The 22,788-nt window shown below is 37.3% G+C and overlaps 1 protein-coding gene across 1 annotated transcript in view; it reads left to right on the top strand.

Annotated features, from left to right (window-relative positions):
* TTC3 (tetratricopeptide repeat domain 3) overlaps positions 1 to 22,788 on the top strand; it is a 147,452-nt gene that overhangs the window by 106,267 nt on the left and 18,397 nt on the right. The window contains exons 33-38 of the mRNA XM_021714458.1: positions 4,575 to 5,619; positions 6,986 to 7,051; positions 9,836 to 9,985; positions 17,867 to 18,006; positions 20,712 to 20,780; positions 21,786 to 21,882. Coding sequence (XP_021570133.1) covers positions 4,575 to 5,619; positions 6,986 to 7,051; positions 9,836 to 9,985; positions 17,867 to 18,006; positions 20,712 to 20,780; positions 21,786 to 21,882 — 1,567 coding nt within the window. The remainder of the gene's footprint in view (positions 1 to 4,574; positions 5,620 to 6,985; positions 7,052 to 9,835; positions 9,986 to 17,866; positions 18,007 to 20,711; positions 20,781 to 21,785; positions 21,883 to 22,788) is intronic.

Genomic DNA, 22,788 nt, shown 5'->3' with positions numbered 1-22,788 from the left:
TTTTTTGAGTTGGAGTCTCACTCTGTCGCCCAGACTGGAGTGCAGTGGCCGCTCCCGGCCACCGCAGCCTCGCTTGCTGGTCTCTGGCGATCCTAATGCCTCAGCCGTCCGAGTAGCCAGAGTGCGTGCTATCATGCCCGGCTGATTTTTTGATTTATTGTAGAGATGAGGTCGCGCTGCCCAGGCAGGTCTCGAACCCGCGGGCTCAGGCAATCCACTCACCTCAGCTTCCCAAAGGTGCGGGATTACAGGCTGAGCCACCGAGCCCAGCTTAAAAATAACATTCTAAAATAAGAATCACAAGCTGGACGCAGTGGCTCTAACCTGTAATCTCAGCACTTTGCGAGGTTGAGGTGAGAGGATTGCCTGAGTCTAGAGTTCAAAACCAGTCTGGGCAGCTTGGTGAGACCTTGTTTCTATGATAAATCAAAAAATTAGCCAGGTGTAATGGTGCGTGCTTGTGGTTCCAGCTACTTGGAAGGCTAAGGTGGAAGGATTGCCTGAGCCCAGTAGATTGAGGCTGCGGTGGCTGTGAGCTTGCCACTGCATTCCAGCAAGGGCAACAGAGTGAGACTCCAACTCTTAAAATAAAATAAAATAAGAATTACGAGCATGTACAAAACAGTGATTTCCAAAGGGCACTCCCATAAAAGTAGGATGGGAGTGATTTTTGAAATGTTTTCCCCATTCCTTGTCCTTTCCTCTGTACTAGCAGTAGACCTGCACTGTCATTCTGAAAGTTCATCTATGTTTAAGATACAAATGGTCATCATCAAATCAAGAAAATGCTATATATACATATATAAACATGTACATATATACATAACAGCTGTTACTATCTCTGATGTAATTAGCTTTATTTATTTTTACTCCTGTCTTGTACAGTGTGCCCGTTTTTTTTTTTTTTTTTGAGTTGGAATCTCACTCTGCTGCCCAGTCTGGAGTGCAGTGGCATGCTCACAGCTGTCACAGCCTCCACCTACTGGGCTCAGGCGATCCTTCCGCCTCAGACCTCCAAGTAGCATATGCCACAATGCCCAACTGATTTTTTTAATTTATTGTAGAGATGCGGTCTCGCCAAGTTGCCCGGGTTGGTCTCGAACCCATGGGCTCAGACAATCCACTTGCCTCACCTCCCAAAGTGCTGGGATTACAGGCTGAGCTTCTTTCTTATGTTTTAAAACACCAGGACCAGTGTTCATAGAATGATTCAAACCCCTGTAAAACACTACATTATGAAAAAATCATTTATGCTATTTTGGATCCAATATTTATCTTACTGAGCCTACTTTTCAAGACCTAGAAAAGTCTAATACTAATACCTAGAAAAGTCAAAATGAAAGTTAAAGTTCATTTTGTGTTGCATTTCAAATAACAGTAACTATAACAATTTAATTCACAATATAATTATAGTACTTACCATTTCTCTTTGGGCTACAGAAGCTTGTTGAGCTAAATTTTGTTCTGCTTGAATGTATGAAAAATTCATTGCTACTCAGTCAATAGAAAAACATAGACACTAATTATTTGAAAAAAAATTTCTGATTATAAAAATAGTAAAATGGATTATTATGGAAATTCTTTAAAGTTTAAAGGAAAAAGTGAAAATTATTAATAATTCTACCACCCATATAACCATAGTTAACTTTTGGTGTATGCTCTTTCAGGCTTAAAATATATATTTATAAAGCATATTTTAAAAAACTTATAGACTATGGTTTTACTACATAGTCAGTCTTGACATTTGCCTTTTTCGCCTAAATGTGTGGTATTTCTTCATATCTTTAAATATTCTTCAGAAACATAACTTTTGCCAGCTGCTTAGTAATCTCCACCTGGATCTGCATTTCACTTGTGATGCTAATCCGCTCTTGTGGTTGTTACCTCATTGCTGAATTGCTGAGAGTATGCCTTTCATGTGGTCTCTGTTCTTTAGAGATCGCATTTCAGATTTAAGTATTTGATCCAGCAGAAATAGAAAGCTTCCTTTTTTTGAGTCATGGTCTCACTCTGTTGCCAGGAGTGTCACAGTCATGACTCACCACAGCCTCAAACTGTTGAATTCAAGTGATCCTCCCACATCAGCCTTCCAAGTAGCTGGGACTACAGGCAAATGCCACCACACCTGGCTAATTTTTTAATTTTTTTAAGAGACAAGCTCTCACTATGTTGCTTACCTAGGCTGGTCTTGAACTCCTGAATTCAAGCAGTCCTCCTGCCTCAGCCTATCAAAGTGCTGGGATTATAGGTGTGAGCCACCATGCCCAGCCTCAAAACTTCAGTTTTTAATGATACTCTTTCTTTTTTTTTTTTTGAATTGGAGTTTCACACTCTGTTGCCCAGGCTGAAGTGCAATGGCACTCTTATGGCCACCCCAGCGTCGACCTGCTGGGCTCTGGCGATCCTTCCGCCTCAGCCTTCCAAGTATCTGGAACTACAGGCACGTGCTACCACACCTGGCTGGTTTTTGCTTTATTGTAGAGACAGGTCTTGCCAAAATGCTTAGGCTGGTCTCAAACCCATGGGCTCAGGCAATCCATTCGCCTCGGCCTCCCAAAGTACTGGGATTACAGGCTGAACCACCAAGCTTGGCCGATACTCTTTAATATACATTATGGAGAGCAAAACTATATAGTCCAACACATCCTTTTTTTTTTTTTTAAGTGGGAATATGCGTATATCACTTATCATTTATTCTGCTGTTTTTTTTCTTTTAATTTTTTTTTTATTTTGAAGATGTGGGGTAAAATCCAGGGTTAGGTATACAAATGTTCATTATGTAGGTACCCTTGTTGATGAGGTGTGCCCCCTCCCTTCCCCAGGCAGATTCCCACTACTGCCAATCCGGCTTTGCTCCCCTTCCAGCAGTTTCCCGCTACTGCCAGTCCTTTTTTTATAGTATTACGATAATTGTTCAAGGTCCGCTTATGAGTGAGAACATGTGATACTCAGGTCTTTGTTTCTGTGATACATCACTCAGTATATTCTGCTGTTTCATAATGGCAGTCTAACAGAAACTGAAAAAGAGTCTCCTTTTAGACAGATGGTGGGGGCTGATGTTATTTATACCAATTGGCCAAAATCCTCAACAAAGACTGCTGTTACCAAGACTATAGTTATTTATTTCTTTTTACCATACTCTTCCTTAGCCCCTATGTTTTTAGAGATTTCTCTATAATAATTATATTTGACGAGAATCTTAAAGCCATATTTTACGTTACCTTGCAAAACAGCATGTGTATCAGGGAGTTTATTTTTTTTCTTTCCTTCATTCTTTGGGGAGTTTCATTGTAGAGATTATTCTAAGAGAAAAATACTAATCATAAAACACATTAAGAAGAGACTTTTTAAGCATTTCTAGCAGCAGTGCTGACAAAGAGAAATGTCATTTGCTTTTTATCAGAGTATTGCTTAAAATAGAGGTTGTTTTTAACTGGTTTATGCATTTATCTGCAGCAGCATCTGCACAAAAAGTGATTTTTTCTTCAAAGAAGTGCTGTTTTTACCTTCTTTTTAAATTAAATTGTCCTCCTTGTTAATATTAATTTATTAAGAAAACCAGCCGGGCTCGGTGGCTCAGCCTGTAATCCCGCGCCTTTGGGAGGCTGAGGTGAGTGGATTGCCTGAGCCCGCGGGTTCGAGACCCGCCTGGGCAGCGAGACCTCATCTCTACAATAAATCAAAAAATCAGCCGGGCGTGGTAGCGCATGCCTGTAATTCCGGCTACTTGGAAGGCTGAGGCGGAAGGATCGCCGGAGCCCAGCAGGTCGAGGCTGTGGTGGCCGGGAGCGGCCACTGCCCTCCAGTCTGGGTAACAGAGTGAGACTCCAACTCAAAAAAAAAAAAAAAAAAAGAAAACCCCTTTGGAGATTTTTGTTCTTGAAAAAACCTTTTTATGGTGCGTGGTGTGACTTTCATACCAGTTATGCCATTGTTACAGAGTGAATATGCTACAGAATTCCTTTGGAAGAAGACGCCTTCTTGAGCCTGATGTAAGAACAGGAAAAGAAAACAGACTCAGAAGTAGAATGGACAACTCAGTTCAGAACTGGGGTCAGACTGTGGGCCCATTACTGTGGATCTGAATCTCGAGCTATATTGGTTTATTGATCAGACATGATTGATTTCAGTCCCTCTGAATCATTGAACATTTCTAAACAAAAAATTTTGTAGATTTATCATGTGCAAAGTCAAATAGGGTTTTTCTTTTTGAGATTTGATTTCCTCTTCTCATTTAACATTCTTGCGTATTGGCATTTTTGTTATTTTTCCTGAAGAAATTTTCTTATTCATTTCTTTTTACATAGATTATATAATTGAAATTTATAAAATAACTTTTGCTCCCCTTTTGCTTTTCCCCCAAAAAAGTTTTAAAGGATTGTTTTCTAAAGAATAGACAAAATTTTGTTTATAGTATCATTGATTGCAGTTAACTTTGTGTTTGTTGTTGGGGAGGGGATGAGCTCAGTGAGGTGTGAAATAGTATTTTGCTTTAGGAGAATAAACATTTTTCAAATAAACATGTGCAAGTACTTCCTTTTAGTAACTCATGTAAATGTACATTTTTTTCCAAGTTACTTCTCTCAGTTTTTAGAAGAATATGGTCCCTTGGACATGAATAACAAGATGTTTTCTGAATATGAGTTCTTCTCAGAAGAAACTCGAGATATAATAGAAAAAGCAGGAGGTTTACAATCTTTTCTCCTGGGATGTCCTCGTTTTGTTGTGATTGACAACTGTATTGCATTGAAGAAAGTTGCATCACGGCTCAAGAAAAAAAGGAAGAAAAACATTAAAACAAAAGTAGAAGAATTTTCAAAATCAGGAGAATATTTACGAGTTAAATTACCTCTGAATCCAGCTGCCAGGGAATTTAAGCCAGATGTAAAGTCCAAATCAGTGTCTGATTTATCTTCAGCACCAGCTTCTGACAATGTAAAGCCCAAACCTGTGTCTGCTAATTTTTCCAAACCAGCTTGTGAAGATGTGAAGCCCAAATCCATATCTGGTAATTCTTCTGGACCTGTTTCTGAGGATGGGAAATCGAAAGGAGTCTCTTCTAATTCTCCTAAACCAGTCTTTGAAGATGCAAATCACAAGGCACTCTCCTCTAATTCTCCCAAACCAGTTCCTGAAGATGTAAAACCAACCTATTGGACTCAGTCTCATTTGGTCACTGGATATTGTACATATCTTCAGGGATTTAATATTACCCAGACATCACCAACATCCATAAATGTGTTACCCCAATACACCAGCATATACACACCTTTGACCAGCATTTCTGCTGAATATCAGCTACAAAGATCAGTAACAGTGGTGCCGTCTTTTGTAGCCGGTGACAGAACAGATAAAAATGCTGCTGTATATTTTGAGGGTCATCATTTGAATGCTGTGAATGCTGCTGGTAGCCAGATTGCCTCTGAAACTCAGACCTTTGAGAATTCTTTGGGAGTATCTGTAAAGTCACAGCGCAGCACGGGTGATGCTGATACAGCCCCAAGTGAGTCTAATGGAAATGATGGGCACTGTGGGAATTCAAACAGCAAATCTGAAGTAAATCCAGAAAGCACCAATGCAATAGCAAATATTCCGCCTACACAGATGGTTGCTGTACAGGTAAGACTTAAGTAGAGAAAAATGTCTAGTTAAACTTTCCTTTTCATTTTTCACTGCCATTGTATTTATGAAAATCCTTAAAACATTTTTCTTAAATTTTTTATTTTAAAGGTTTGGGGTACAATACAGGGTTAGATATACAAACGTTTATTATGCAGGTACCCTTGTTGATGAGGTGTGCCCTGCGCCTCCCCAGCAGTTTCCCACTGCTGCCAATCCCCTTCTTATTGTATTATGATAGTAGTTCAGGTCCACTTATGAGTGAGAGCATGTGGTACTTAGTGCTTTGTTTCTGTGATAGATCACTCGGTCTTATAGAGACTAAATTCATCCAAGTTGCTGTGAAGTTCATAATTTTGTCCTTCTTTATGGCTGTGTAATATTCCATAGTGTATATGTACCACATTTTTAAAATCCAGACCTTTTTCAGTGGGCAGCACAGTTGGTTCCATGTTTTTGCTCTTGTGAATAATGCTGCAGTAAAACATGCATGTGCAGGTATATTTTTCATAGAGTAAAATCCTTAAAAATTGATTGACTTTATAGTGGTTACCGAAGTTTTTGCCTGAAAATATTTTTAAAATATGAACCCTTTTGTGAGGTGTGGCAGGTAATCTTGTCAGAAAGAAGTTTAAGTTCATTAGATAATACCCTTATTCTCTACCCAAATTCTATACAAATTGAGAGATAAGACAAATGAGTCAGCAGATGGAGCCAAAATATCACCCTAATACTTAATCAAGGTACAAAAGGAGACTGTGACCATTTTTGTAGAAAAATGCATGTGCTAACAGTGAAGCCTTCATTACACTGGCTTACCTACCAGTTACAGGAGGGCAGGATCAGCAGGCCTCCCAGCTTGGGGTGCCTGCCCCATAGGGCTTACTGCATGGAGAAGGAAGAGATAATGTGCTGACAGCTCCCCAGAGAAAGAAAAAAAGAGCCTGGGCTACATATGTCTAACTTCTCCTGCCAAACTAGAGGGGATATGAGGGTTAAGAACTAGGCGGAGAGAAACAAGCAGGATGTGTTTAAGGGTTCCTTACTAACAAGCATGAGAATAAATGGAGGTCCCTCCATAGTTGCCTTTATGGAATGTGAATTCATTAAATCCTGATTGAATTGTCCCACTCCTCATTATATTTCCTGTGTTTTAGGAAACTTTGAAAAAATACGTTAGGAGCAATGAACCAAAACCATTTTCAATCATACTAATTCTAAACAACTTTCTTAAATATTTATAGAAAGCATTGAAAATAATCTAAATTAGAAAAACAACTTGAAAAAATTGTGGACATGTTTTATGGATTTATTTTACAAAGACAGTTGAGATAAATTGAATTTAAATGTTTGTTTTGACCCTTAGATGTCTTGGAACAAAACATACCAAGAAGTCAATACTGAGCCATATGATCCTTTTGCGGCACAGCAGGTGAGTCAGAATTGTATTAAAGTGTTGAAAGAGTTAACTTTTATTAATTTATTTAGATGGAATGATGAACTAAAACTAATTTGAAACCAGCTAATTCCATACAAAGTTATAAGTTTGAGAACATGAAAAAAATTTTTTTTATTGCTGAAATGTGAGATGGGGGAGCAAAGGCAAAGGTACATTATTTTTCTAGCATATTTCTCTCAAAGTTTAATGGAATTGTTTTAACTGGTATATGAATATATAATTTATAAGCTTATATGATAGTACAAAAAGGAACTATAAAGACCTTTACTACTTTAAGGATGATTCAGTTAGAAAATTATTAATATAACTTACTTTGTTAATGTATCCATAAGAGGAAAATAATCTGATCAACTATGATAGTTGCTGAAAAGCTATTGGATAAAATGCAACTTCCTGTCTTGACCAAAACTGGTAAGAAAATGGGAACTGATAAATAATTCTCAATGTGCTAATATCTTTCTTTCTTAAGCCAAAAGCCATCATCTTGCTTAATGGTGAAACATCACCATTAATATTTATTATCCTGGAGATATTAACTGGCAAAATTAGATATGAGAGAGAAAGAAGAAAAGAGGAGGCATAAGTATCATTATTTACAGAGGCTAAGATTGTGTACTGGAAAAAACTAAAATGATAACTGAAAATCTGTACCAAAATATGAGATTTCAAAAAGGTGATTGGATGCAAAATAATGAGTATTTCCTAATTTTTTTTATTTTAAAGATGGGTATAATACAGGGTTAGATATACAAATGTAATGTACAAACAACCTGTTAGTACATTAAAAGAAAATATTTTCAATGGCAACAAAAAGATAAAATATTAAATCTATGTAAAGAAACTTCAAAAATGTTACTGAGACACACAGAAGCCTTCAGTTAAAAGGTGTTTCATGCACTTGGATAAGAAGCCCTATTATGATGAACAGATTGGTTTTCCCTAAAGCTTTTTAAGATGTAAAACAATTCCAGTACACACATGAACAGGGTTTATTAGTTACCTATTGCTATATAAGAAACTACCTCAAAACAAACATTTCATAATTATGAAATCTCACAGTTTTTCTGGGTCAGAAATTTAGAAACAGTTTAGCTGGATGATTTAGAGATCTCATGAGGTTAGTCAAGATGTTGACCTGGGCTCAGTCATCTGCAGGAGTGACTAGGGCTCGATATTCTACTCCCAAAATGGCTTACTCACATGGCTAGCAAGTTGATGATGGCAGCTAGCAGGAAATTTCAGTTCCTTGCCTTGTGGACCTCCACATAATGCTGCTTGAATGTCTTCATGGGGTCCGGTTTTCCCCAGAGTGAGTGATCCAAGGCAGAAGTAGCAGTGGCTTTTATGACCTGCTTTAAAATGTTATGCTCCATCACTTCTGTATTTTCTTGGTCACACAGAACAGCCCACCAACCCTGATACATGGTAGGAGAGGTCTGGGCAAGGAAGTTCATACCAAGATACTTGGATCTTGGAGGCTATCTTAGAGGCTGGTTACTGTACTGGATTAATTTAGAACTAACAAATTGATTCTAAACTTCGTATGGAAAAATGAAAATCAAGAATGGCCAGGGAAAGGAAACTATAAGAAAAAGAGTTATAAAACTGGATACAAAAACACAATATTACCCTATATTATCTTACAATTGAACTGTTCCATTAAAATAACTGTCCAATAGAATAGAAGAATACAGAAATTTAGGACATAGTAAATATGACAAATTACTAGTGAGCAAAAGGTGGATTATTAACTAGATGGTTTTTGGAGAAATGGGTTGCCCTCTAGAAAAAATTAATTTGGGTCCCTACTTTATTCCTTATACCAAAATAAGTTCCAGGCAGATAAAATATTTAAATATTAAAAAATGAGCCTGTAGAGGTACCCAGAAGAAAAAAGGAAATTTTTTTCTTAAGATCAATAGACAGCATGACAAAAATATATTTATCATGTATATAATGTGTATATTTATATGTATAATCTATGTATGTGTAAGAAGAAATATATCAAAACACAGATGACAAACTAGGAAACATGTGTAGCATGGAACAGATAGAGAACTAATTTCCTAAACATACAAAGTTTCTATAAATCAATAAGGAAGAGATTATCAAACAGATACGCTTTCAGACATAAGTGTGTGGTTGCTACCAGGCTTAGCAGTATGAAAGATATTAAAAAATACGTAGTGACGTTTATTGTTCACCAACATTTTTCATTACAGAATGGTTTCTGGGTTTTTTTTTTTTAAAGCTGGTGCAAGAAACAGTTAAATAACTGAAAACAATTCATTGATATTATTTTAAGTTGTCTTTTTTAAATAACCAGCAACTGTTTATTTGAAACACTTAAGAGCCAAAGTTAATATGTTCTATTCATATCTAAAATATATGTGTAATATATGCAGCTTTTTACACCTAATAAATAGTTCTTGGTGTTAACTTTAGAGAGTAACATTTAAATCAAACTATTGATCTAATACTGAACTCTTCTAAAGCAAACATTCAGAGCTAATTATAGTACAGATTGAAAAGTTTCATAATGAGTTCCAATAATATGCATGATTGTATTTATAAAAGAGCTGACTTTACTAAATAGTGTGTAGGAGTTTTTAATTCCATAATTATCATGACATTCCCTTGTAAGTTTACTTCTGGCTTTTATTCTCTTTTGTTTAAGAGACAGTTCAAAATAAGATTATTAAGTAACTTGGTAAAGTAGGAATTTTAGACTATTTGTAATAGATAATTTATTTTTAGGGGAAAATTTTACAGATTGAAAAGGAGTACCAAGTATTACAAGAACAGTTTAAGGAAGCATGTCAAAATTATGAGCAGATAAAACTTAAGGGCTCAGAAGAGACCAGGGACCTGGAAGAAAAGTTGAAAAGGAATTTAGAAGAAAACAAGGTAATCCTATCTGAAACCTCTCTTTAATTGAATGTGGCATAATTTGAATATGCGTATACCTGTGCTTGTGCAGCCTCAGTTAGCTGAACTTCTGCACTGTTGGTTAAACAAAGGATTCTTTCTCAAAATTGCCTGCTTCAAATTCCTCCATGACACATTAAAGTGACAGTGTTTCTTGCAGTGTTTTAGAACCTCTACAAGTTGCCTTATGAGAGAAGAGTTGTAAATCTGGGCTTTCATTTTCTTACAGTTCAGCTTGCTTGGTTAACTAAAACTCTATTTTATGGTAACTGAGTTCTGAGGTAAAGTCTTGTTTATATTGAGAGCCAGTGTAGCATTAGCGGTTCAAAGTGTGAGTCCTGGATACAGACTGGCAGAGTTTCAATCCAGGCTTGGTTCTATACGAGTTCTAATCTTGGGTAGGTTAACCTCTCTGTGCTTTAGTTCCTTATTTGGAAAACTTGGATAATAATAGCTCCCATTTTGTGGGGTTAGATTAATACTTGTAAAGTATTTAAAACTACTTGGTACATAGTAAGGACTCAATAAGTAGTGCCTGCCAATTATTACTACTACTATTATTATTTTCCTCTAACTTCTAAGGAAGAATAAGAATAACACATGGAGCCTTAGGCATTTTAGAACTGTAAAGTCACCCAGAGTATCTTGTTGGAATCTGCTGACCTTGAATTCTGTTAGCCAACATTGATCATCAAGTAACTGGCTAATGGAGTGATAGCAATTAGTGGCAAGGCGAGATTGAATTAGTGGGAAAATGGAATTACAGATGTGAGGAAATCATAGTGCGTTTCTTTTTAAAAGCAACTGTCTTCTGTTCAGAGAGGCAACAAAGAGATATTAATCCATTTAAGAGAGAATTTGTTTCAGAAGTCTCAACCAATAGCTGGGGTAACATTAAATAGAAGAAATTAGCTTAGTGGAGCCTTAATTAGGAAACTTGTTCGCTGGGATTTAAGTATACCCAGAAGGAAAGGGTTAGTTTGTAAGATAACTGTCATAACATTCCCCAGGACCTTTGTGTACTCAGGATAAAACTAGGGAGATTAGAAGGACAAGAAGAATTAGATGAACCAGAGACTTTCTGCTTGGTTGCCTAGCTGGAAGAAGAGAAAAAAAAAGAACAAAAGTAAAACCTTGCATAGCACAGTGACACATGGAACACAAGTTTGAATTAGTTACTTGGGAGATTTAACAAAATAAAATATTTGTATAAACTTTGTATTGCCTCAGGAAAATTCAATGTTAATAAATTCATATGGGGATGCATATGGCCACCTATTTGAGGGATGATGCTAGATTGGGGACAGTCACCTAGAGGTGGCATTTCAGTGAGTGAAGTTCCTTTCTGGCAGAGACTTTCTCAGCTTTATAAATGCCTGATCAGACTGGGTGCTGTATGTGTTGTACAGTTCATCAAGGCTCCTTTTTTTGTACAGTTGGTCAGGATCCATCTAGGAAACTGCACCCAGTGGGGAAGCTGTGATAGGGCTGCAACTGTAGCTATTGGGCTCTGGCTCTTGGGCTTTTTAACTTGTTGAGGCTTTGGGTCTACTGTTGTGTGGCCCCACTCAAGAGTGTAGTCAGTCTTAAAAGGACAGTTATTTAGTCCCCAAATTATAAGCCTGTTGGGTTATTTAGACTTCCTGTATAGAATGTGAATCTGTTTCCTATTGGAATAAATTGCTAATCTGAGTTCCTTAGGTCCATATAAGAGCAGATGAGATTTAGCCACGGTCATTTCCTTATTAATCATGATTATGCTCATAAACTTGTGGAGAAATGTTTTATAAACATAAAAAAATTGTTACATTTATTGATCTTTCCCTTGACCTTTGACTGTAGGTCACTGAGGTTATGAGCTTTTTTATCCTTTACTTCAGAGTGTATAACTATTGCCACTATCTAATTCCAGAAAACTTTCATCATTCCCAAAATGAAACCCCATGCCTGCTAGTCAGTCACTCCCCAAGAGCCCAGGACATATGTTATTACACTGGTTTAATGAGACTTTCTTATTGCTAAGATGGGTATTTAGTTGACGCTGTCTCTTAAAACACTGACAAGTTATTTTGCCCAGAATAATTTATGGGGCAGAAAATTGGACCTTTGTCCTATTTCTAGATTAGAACAGAATCTTGGCCCTGCCTGCCAAAACTTCCTCAGCCCACATCAGTGCAGAGGTTGAAATTCTCTGATTCAGTCATGGATCCTTGCCAAGCTCAGCCTTTTGAAAATCTAACATGTGGAGCTCATGTGCCATACTCAATTGTTAATTTTTATATATATTTATTTAATCTCAAAACAGTCCTAGTATACTGGTGTTATACTATAGTATGCTAGTATTATCACCATTTTATTGGTGAGGAAATGGAGGTAGGAACAATGAATGCAGCTTGTCCAAGCCATACCAGTACACAGTGGCAGAACAGGCAGTGAGTGTCGGGTTCCAGATCCCTTGCATCTGTTCTCCCTTAAGAGGAGGTCAGTTCCATAACCAGTTCAACTGTTTAAAACATTTCTCAGCACCTTTCAGTAGTTGGTATATCAGTTAATTACCATCATAATGTTGCTGAGTAATAACCACAAAACCCAAGCAACACGTGACATGTAAACATTAAGTGTATGAATCTGGGGGGTTTGCTGATCCTGCTTGGACTTGGCTGGGTCAGTTTGCCTTTGGGCCAGTGAGGGCCCTGCAGCCTGTTTGCTGTGCTTGATCACATATCTGGGGTCAGCTGGCTGTGGATTGATCTAAAATGACTTCAGGTGGGCTGACTGGGGCAACTAGCTCTGCTCTGTGTGTTTTACATCTTCTACCCAGAAAATCATATTCTCAAGGCATGAGGCAATAGGAAAGAGCAAGGGCAAGCAAGAATAGCCACACCTTTCAGGCCTCTGCTGACATCAGGTCTCCTCATACTCAGCAGGCAAAGCAGTCACAGTCAGCCAGAGTCAAGGGCTAGAGAAAATAGACTGCCTCCTTAGTGGTCACATGACAAAGTGCATGGTTACAAAGGATGAAGGGTGGTGCTATGAGTGCCATCCCTCTACTACAATGGGTTAGCACCAGCAATTTACAAAAAAGCTCAGTAATTACCAAGAGCTTTAAATGCCTTCTATGGGCCAGGCTTGGTGGCTCAGCCTGTAATCCCAGCACTTTGGGAGGCCAAGGTGAGTGAATTGCCTGACCCTGCGAATTTGAGACCAACCAGCCCAGGCAACTTAGCGAGACCGTGTCTCTACAATAAATCAAAAATTAGCTGGGCATAGTAGCACATGCCTGTTGTTCCAGCTACTTGGAAGGCTGAGGCAGAAGGATCACCTGAGCCCAGCAGGTCAAGGCTGACTGCAGTGGCCATGAGTATGCCACTGCACTCGTGCCTGGATGACAGTGAGACTCCAACTCAAAAAAACAAAAGGCTTCTGTGATTAGTGCCTGTTTCTATCTCCTGCCTTTTCCCCTGTCATTTCTCTACATTTCCTTTTCATGTAATGGATAATGTTTGTTGTGTGATTTTATCACTTCTAAACATTCTCCTAGTACTTCTGCAGAGTAGCCTTCTTTCTCCCCAAGTCTGGCTCCCTTCTGTTTATCCTTGGGACCCAGCTAGGTCATCACTTTCTTGAGGAAGTAGATGTTGATGGCAGCCTCAGACTTGCTTAAGGGCCTTTTTTAAAAAAAAATCAGAGATGGGGATCTTGTGTGTCCCAGGCTGGTCTCAAACTCCTAGGCTCAAGGGATCCTCCTACAGCGGCCTCCCAGAGTGCTGGGATTGTAGGCGTGAGCCTACACCCCACCCAATCTAAAGGCATTTGTTAATGCAGTGGTGATAATAAGCACTTCACTATATTGTATAGTAATTATCATTTTGTAACATCTTGATTGAGATATAATTCACATACCATAAAATTCACCCACTTAAAGTATACAGTTCAATGGTGTTAGTATATGCACAGGGCTGCGCAGCCATTACCACAATCTAAATAGGACATTTTCTTTTTTTTTTTTGAGTTGGAGTCTCACCCTGTCGCCCAGACTGGAGTGCAGTGGCCGCTCCCAGCCACTGCAGCCTCGACCTGCTGGGCTCTGGCGATCCTTCTGCCTCAGCCTTCCAAGTAGCCGGAATTACAGGCATGTGCTACCACGCCCGGCTGATTTTTTTATTTATTGTAGAGATGAGGTCTCGCTGCCCAGGCGGGTGTCAAACTCGCGGGCTCAGGCAATCCACTTACCTCAGCCTCCTAAAGGCGCAGGATTACAGGCTGAGCCACCGAGCCCGGCTTAAATAGGCCATTTTCATCATCCTAGAAAGAAATCTCAGGTAACCCCTTCGGGTCCCCTCCCACTGTGGGAGCTTTTCTGTCCTCTCAATAAATCCTGCTTTAAAAAAAAAAAAATTATGCCCACTGACCATTGCTCCCCATTCTCCTCTACCCCTCACCCTAGACAACCACTAATGTACTCTACAGATTTGCCTATTATGGGCGTTTTATAGAAATAGAATCATACTACATGTGATCTTTTGTGAGAGTCTTCTTTCAGTTAGCATAACATTTTCAAGGTTCAGGCATGTACACCCATCCATGTTAATATGTATCAGTATTTCATTCCTTTTTGCTGCTTTTCATTGTATGACTATATCACATTTTAGTCATTTATTAGCTGGTTGACTTTGGGTTCTTTCCACTTTTTGACTATTATGAGTAATGCTGCTATGAACATTCATGGGCAGGTTTTTCTGTGGGCATATGTTTTCATCTATTTTGGATATACCCCTAGGAGTGGAATTGCTGATCATATGATAATTCCATATCAACCATTTGAGGACTATAAGACTGTTCCAGAAACATCTTATATTTCCACCCACTGCATTATGAGGATTCCCGTTGCTCTGCCTTCTCACACTTACTGACATCTCTTTTTTGATTGTCATTGTTCTATTTGGTATGATGTGATATCTCATTGAGGTTTAGATTTTTATTTCCCTAAAGACTAATAATACTGAGCATCTTTTCATGTGCTTATTGGTCATTTGTATATCTTGTTTGGAGAAGTCTATTCAGATCCTTTGTTTACTTATTAGCCAAGTCTTTTTGTCTTTCTGTTACTGACTTCTAAGAGTTTTTATATATTCTGGATACAGGTTGCTTATAAAATAGATAATTTCAAGTATTTTCTCCCATCTTCTATGTTTTCGTATGTACTTCTCTTAACTCCATTTTGTGGGTTGTCTTTTCAGTTTCTTGATGATATTATTTACAGCACAAAAGTTTTTAGCTTCAATGTAGTCCACTTTCTCTTTTTTCTTTTGTTACTTGTGCTTTTGATGTCAGAGCTCAGAAACCCCTGTCTGATCAAAGGACACTGAGAGTTATTGCTGTATTTTTTTGTCTAGGAGTTTTACAGTTTTAGCTCCTCCATTTTTTAGTTCATATGCATGTTTGGTGCAGACATTATCTTTTATGCATATTTCCCCCATCAAAACTGTGATCTTCCTGAGAGTGAGGACTGTTTTTGTTTTGGGGGTTGGGGGGCTTGTTTACTTTGTGAGATGGGGTCTCATTTTGTTGCCCAGGCTGGTTTGGAACAACTGGGCTTAAGCAATCCTCCTGCCTCAGCTCCTGTGTAGCTGGGACTAGAGAGAAGACACCACTACTCCTAGCAAGACTTAGCTCAGTGTACAGACTAGGAGCTTTGCAAATGTTTATCAGACAATGTGTGCTTGGTCTCCTGAAGAACTACAGTTAGTGAACTGTGTTTTCATTCTATATCAGAGGATATCAGACTTATACACTCTGTGAAGATTATTGCTCTGTTACTCTAGAATACAGTTGAAGATATTATCCATTATATGTATTCCTGAAGACACATCAAATACTTATTTTGGAACAAAGTTGAGGTTTAAAAAAGATGAAAACAAAAAAAAATTATCAGAAAGTATTTATGGCTATGTAAATAAACTATGCATACAGAAAGAAAATGACTCAGGAAATCATTCTCTTTCATGTAGTCAAAGACATGCTTATGATAGCTGACCTGGTTAGCATTGTGAGGCAGCTGTGCCATTAGAGGGTGGTTAATACAAACAGCAGATGAACTCATGTAGTATTTTCACTGACTGAGCTGTATGTGTGTACGCACATGTGTTTGTAATAGTTGATGCTTTTGATACCTGAACTCCTAGATACTTGTTGCCAAGTAGGTTCTCTTGCCCCAGCATAACCTTGTGGTTGCACATAATCTCCCAGCCAAAGAACTAGATCCAAGGTGAGATCATTGGCTCAGAATAGAAGCACAGGATAGGCAAGAAATTAGATTGACTTGGCTGCCAGCAACAAGGCATGCAAATTGACATTGGTCCTGGTACTAAAATTGAACCAGGTAGAATACAGGATTTTGTAAATGCAGTAGGCATGGTGGTCATCCAAGTAACAGTAATGACTCGACAAATTCAGGATCAGCAGGGTTGCAGCAAAGAAAATGTGAACAGAACTGGTACCTGTGCTAAAGGGAACATCACTGAGCTGTTTGCTGTTCATTTCACAGTCACTGAAATCAAACTTACCCCTGCTGTAGGACTTGGAAGTCTTAAAGAACCTTGATTGGTTACCAGATCTGTCTTCCAGAAATATTGAAACCTTGATGTCTAAGGCTGAAGAGAGAGCAATGGCCTCTTAAGTTGATATAGGTTTTGACTCCAGGGCCATAATTCCCCATGGAGTCTGTATAGGTTGACTTTAGGGTCCTTTCTGAGGGAGAAGGCCCTGGGTTTTTCTATAGCTGAATCCTTGTCCTTAGTGACGTAGGCATGTTCCAAGCCAAATCAGGAAGTTCAGGCTGCAGGGAACCTGATAGGAAGTGAAAAATTAATGATTTGACTAAAGCAAATATGAACTTATTATTTCATTAAGCAGTCAAATAGTAAAACTTCAGCCAGACTTGGTGGATCAGGCTGTAATCCCAGCACTTTGGGAGGCCAAGGCAAGTGGATTACCTGAGCCCCCAGGTTTGAGACCAGCCGGATAACTTGCCGGATAACTCTCTCTATGATAAATTAAAAAAAAAAAAATTTGTAGAACTTCAAATGGAAAAATTTAACCTGTTTCTCTTAGTTGTTTCTTTTATATATTGCATTGATTCTCTGATTCACATTTAAACTATTAGAAATATTAACAAAGAGAATGTTTTACTTATAAATGACTGGTATTTCTAAGCATGTACTCCACTCTAACCCCTCGCTACCACTGAATGGATGATACTTTTAAAAGAACATAAAAGTTTCAGAGAATTTGTAGGTTTAGAAATTTCAAAAAGCAGAAACTACATGGGAAGCTGACAAAGAGGGCTGGTATCAAGTGGTATCAAGTACCTAACCCTCCAGGGAAAAGGTAACTGGCATTGTCTTGCAAGAGGTTTTCATTTCTCTTTGTTACACTGCCTGAAATTCTGGCAGCTGTTTGAATCCCAATACCTTTCATGACCAACCAGAGGATCACATTTATATTTATAAAAACAAACATAAGCTATTGAACTTGCCAACTAAACATGTGTACAGACTACCTTTAGCTTAGAGAATCACTTAGTCTGAAGAGTAATGTGTAGATGCTTCTGGGCACATTGAAGTGGTTCTTTAGAGTACCTTACTGGGCAGGTGCACTTAGGGTTAGGATGTGGCTGTGTGATGTGACTTTGTATCCCAGACTTGGCCATAGGACCTGTCACAGGTGCCAGTTCAGGAGTGTCTATCCCACTGAGTCATTGTTTAAGCTATGACACTGTCACAATTCTAGTCTTTCAGCCTCTTTTTTTTAAGAGTACGTCTTGCCATTTATTTAATTACTTTTAAAAAATGTTTTTAGATCTCAAAAACAGAATTAGATTGGTTCCTCCAAGACTTGGAAAGAGAAATTAAAAAATGGCAACAGGAAAAAAAAGAAATCCAAGAAAGAATAAAAGCACTGAAGAAAAAAATTAAGAAGGTTTCAAATGCCAGTGAAATGTAAGTAACAATTGAAAGACAATACTTTTTTGGTTTTTTAAAATATTGTGTCTTTTGGTTATTTTCATGTTTTTAATATTTAATTTCAAATTATAAAAAGTAAAATAAAAATTTATAGGCACTATTTTCAGTGTTTTTGTCTCATTTTAAAAAGCATCTATTGATTAAAAAGCATAATTCTAGGTAATTACTTCACCTGAAGTTTTTTCCAAACTCAGTGTTTTCAGATAAATTATATAGAAGTTCAAATAGCATGAGACTAAGAATTTACAAAGAATTGATTTATTTATAATTACTCTTCTCCTGAATCTTTAACTTATTGAAATTTAAAGTGTAGTATGAATGATTTGATAATACATATAGATCCTGGGCGTAATTGTCAGGTGGGCCAAGTGTGTTTTACGATCCTCTGCGATCCATCCCTAACCTCTCTCTCTGCTTAAAACAGTGATATGCCATGTAATTCTCAGCTTAATTGTTATCTCTTGCTGTGTAACAAAACACCCAAAATCAGTAGTTTAGTGAGCAGCCATTTTATTTGCTCTCATGATTCTGCAATTTGGGCTGAGTTCTGCTGGGACATTTTTCTGATATTGCCAGTGGTCTCTTATATGGCTTAATTTAACTGGGGCTTGACTGGGGCTGGGCTCAACTGGGATGACTCAACCTCATTTTCTCATGTAGCCTGTTCATGTGATTTCTATCTAGTCTTATGTGGTCTCTAGCATGGCAGCCAGACTTACTATGTATTGACCAAGGACAACTCAGTACAAGAATGGAAGGAAGCTGCTAGGCCTCCTAAAGGTTTGGGCCTAGAACTCACAGCCTCATTTGTGCCACATTTTGTTACTTGAAATGTGTCATAGGCTTAGTCCAGATTCAAGGGCATGAATAATGGAAGGCCTAGTTCATTGAGGTCCATGCTATACACTCACCTTTCGGGGCATTTGTTATTTTCATGATTCTGATGACTTTCATTATGAATCTTGCTAGCATTACATTTGGGCAGTTTTTAGGCAGTCCTTAAACAAAGGAGGGAAGTATAAAACACTGCCTTAGAATTTTCTCTCCCTTTGTTGTGTCATTTTGATTTATGTTCAAAATAGTTTCATTACTGGAACATATTTATGGAAATGATAATTCTTTAAAGCTCTTCACCTTGACTATTTGAGCATGTCCAGTCTTAATTGTTTTGTTATTAAAATGCAGAAATACTTATATTTAATATACATTTTTATGTTCAATTCATACATACTATCAAACTAGACAAGTTAATTAGATACTACTTATGATAAGGAATTTTTTTCCTATACTAGCATAAAAGTTAACAATTTCTGAGGAGTAAACTTTTTATTGTTGACTTTTCTACTTTATTAATATGTTTCTTTGCCTCTTCTGTCACAATTTAAAGATAAACCATAGGCTTCTTTTTGCACTTCCCTAGTAAATGTTTTAAAACTCAGTTTTCATAATTGAATTTTAAAGTAAAATCTTAAAATTTTTTTGGTATTTTTCTTAGAGAGGCATAAAGGAGATGATTCCTTGATGTTTTTGTGGTTTTGTTCACAGTATTAAGAAATGACTAGCATGTAAAGGGCGCATGATTGATGCAATGTAGTGTGATGGGTCCCACCACCAGGCCAGGTGGTGAGTCAAGGTCACGGTGCCCAGCCAAGGAGCAGGTGTCCCTGAGAACCCAAACATACCAAGAAAAAGAGTCTCATCATACCCAGTAGGCAAAGAGCCAGAAAAATTACCTTAAAAACAGCTTAGAGATGAGTGACAAGGTAGATCTCTGGAGCTGTCCTGCTGCTGTCCAGGAGTACCCTGTATGTAAGTCCTAATAAACTCATCTAATTGTCCAGCTGGACTTGTCCAAATCGTTGTTTGGCCTCTGGGCTCCTTCCCAGTTTGGGGGATTGCTTTTGTTTTGTTTTCTTTGTAGTAACATGCAATGACTCAGACCACAGGTATCTATGAAAGAAGGCAGGAATTCCTTGAGATAGCTGCCTAGTATTGAGTATTTTGAGGAAGAAGGAAGCATTTTACAAAATAGGTGAAATGACCACTAAACTGACTTTTATTTAGGAAACTTAGGGGTTTTAGTAAGTAGAAATGACTAAAAAGGTGTCTTGGGGTAACTTGAAAGAAGAGGCAGAACCTGCCTTGTGGAGGGCATTGCTTAAGAATCAGAGATTCACCACACACTTTGTTTAGGAGGGTTATCAGTGTGTGTGTGTGTGTGTGTGTGTGTGTGTGTGTGTGTGTGTGTGTGTGTGTGTAGACCTTAAGTCCTATTTTAAAGAATAGAAGGCTGTTTTTATTTTGATTGAGAATTCACATATTCTCATTTTGAATGAGAACAGCTGGTTACACTGATGATGATGTCGCAGTACCTGTGTTCTCTGTCTCATGTCAAAACCATTCTTGATGTGGGCTTCTTGAACTGAGATAGGGTGTATCTGTAAGCATTATGACTTAGAGTAAAGAAAAAGGTGATCTGTCCTCCAGGTGTAAAAGGAAAATTTCCCAAAAGTAAAGTGACCCCAAATTATTTGCCTGTTTAGAACATACTAGAAATGAAACAAAATGTGAAAACAAAAAATTCCTAAACATTTGTAAAGATATGGGTGGAATTTACCATGTGAAGTTGTGTTAAAACAAATTTTGACATTAATTAAAATTTGGTGATTATGCTTTTATAGGTATACCCAGAAAAATGATGGAAAGGTTAAGGAGCATGAATTACATCTGGATCAGTCCCTTGAAATCAGGCAAATTAAGCTTAAATTTATTTTTAATATCTTATGCATTTAATACCAGGAGCATGAGCATACTAGACTTATAAATATGTTATCTCTTTCTTTTAAATAGTTATGTTTCTACTTTATTTCTGTTGTTTCTATTGCATTTTTGAAATTAATGTTTAAATAAATATATTCTTTGAACGTTTTTATTTTTCAAGTTTTCTGGACTTATTTCCCGGTGTCAGTATAAAAAAGTATGTGTGTATTATTGTCAATTACTGTTTTTTTTATTGAATTAACTTGAAACTAAAAATGTGTTTTAAAAACTTTTCTTCTGAAATATTAGTCTCAACTATAGACTGGTAGTTTGTGACTTTTATTGCTCTATAATTATAGGTTCATTAAAGAACTTTTATTATGAACCTATACAAAGCTCCCTTTTAACCTTTATTAATGGAAATATGTTTTCATAATCAGTAGTAAGCAATTGTATTCTGCTTCTCTCAATGAATATTGTTTCCTATGCACATTTCCATCCCCATCCTGACCCATGACCTTCTTTTAAGCCACTCATCTATTGAACATTTAGATTTGTTTCCATTTTTTAGCTGTTATGAAAGTATTGCTATGAACAGTTTTGTATAGATCACTTTTTTCCTTGGGATCATTTCCTCGTAATATGTGTCAAAACAGAATTTCTGTCTCAAAAAGATGGAGGAATGTTTTATAACATTTATTAATATGGTCAGACTACCATAAAAACAGTGAACTGGTACAGTACCTTTACCTGTTGCTCAGCATTCCCCCAGATACGCACTTTTAATTACCTATCTTCCTTTGATCATTTGTAAAGCACAGAGACTACACATGAGTCTGTGTATTGTGTAGGAAAATGTGAGGCAAGAAATTTCCTTAGAAGATGTTGTGTAAGACTTTTTATGGGATTATTTCAAAGCTAACCTAACCTGAAGCCTTTGTAATCTCACTGGTTAATTTTTTTCAAGAAGTTTTTTTTTTCTTTAATATTTGCAGTACTACTCTTACAAATGAGAAAATGAAAATAGAAGAGTGTATAAAGAAAGGGAAAGAGGATTATGAAGAGAGTCATCAAAGAGCTGTAGCTGCAGAGGTAAGTCTATGACACTTGGTGACTAGCATATGGCATTTGTTTGTTTTTGTGTTTCTTTACGTATGAGGCATAACAACTGTTACTGAAAAGCATGGAGGACAAGGGATAGCCTATCACCCATAATACTGCCTACCTAAAATAACCACTTTTCTCCCTTGACCATAGCATTGTAATTTTTTACCCTTATGCTTGTGTCATTACATATACTTATGTTATTGTTAGATGTACTTATGGTGTACACATTTTGTAACCTCCTTACTTAATAGTTTCATCATTTCACATACTATACACTTCAGTTAGCTTCATCATATTTAATCAAGTAATGTACCATGAAGTAGCCACCAATAAAACATATTTGTCAATACTTGAAGAGGAATTTGAAAATAATCCACTTATTTAAAATACACTCCTTTCCCATAGAAGAATATATACCAATGTCCATGTAGTGTTTGAGAAACTGAGACAAAAATCAAAGTAATGACATTGGGCTATATTTTATTTAGTTCCTGACACATGATTGTCTATGTTTTTCTAACTGAGAAACAAGTGATATTTATTGGTATATGATTATTCTGGGAAAATACAAAAAGGTTTAGCTTATGCAGTCTACAAACATTAGGCTTTTCAATTAAGAATTGACTACTCAGCTGCTTCTAAGGAAAGGAAGGAATAAAAGAGCCAAAGTATGAATACTTTGTGGGTTCTACACCTACATCTGTTTCTGAGCTTGTTTAGTTCACATTTACTGCCATTTGGCAAGTGGGTTTGCCCGGTGAACTCTGTCAAGGTTACTGACACATGGATTAAAAGGCTGCTTAATAAATCACTTGAATCACAGGGTCATTCTATATTTCCTGCAGTGATTCTTTTTTTTTTTTTTTTTTTGATTTGGAGTCTCCCTCTGTC

The sequence above is a fragment of the Carlito syrichta genome, unplaced genomic scaffold, assembly GCF_000164805.1.
Source record: "Carlito syrichta isolate Samal-C Ts95f unplaced genomic scaffold, Tarsius_syrichta-2.0.1 Scaffold305651, whole genome shotgun sequence".
In the NCBI taxonomy this organism is placed as follows: domain Eukaryota; kingdom Metazoa; phylum Chordata; class Mammalia; order Primates; family Tarsiidae; genus Carlito; species Carlito syrichta.
The sequence above is the reverse complement of the archived record's forward strand: the minus strand, read 5'-3'. Positions and strand labels throughout refer to the sequence as shown.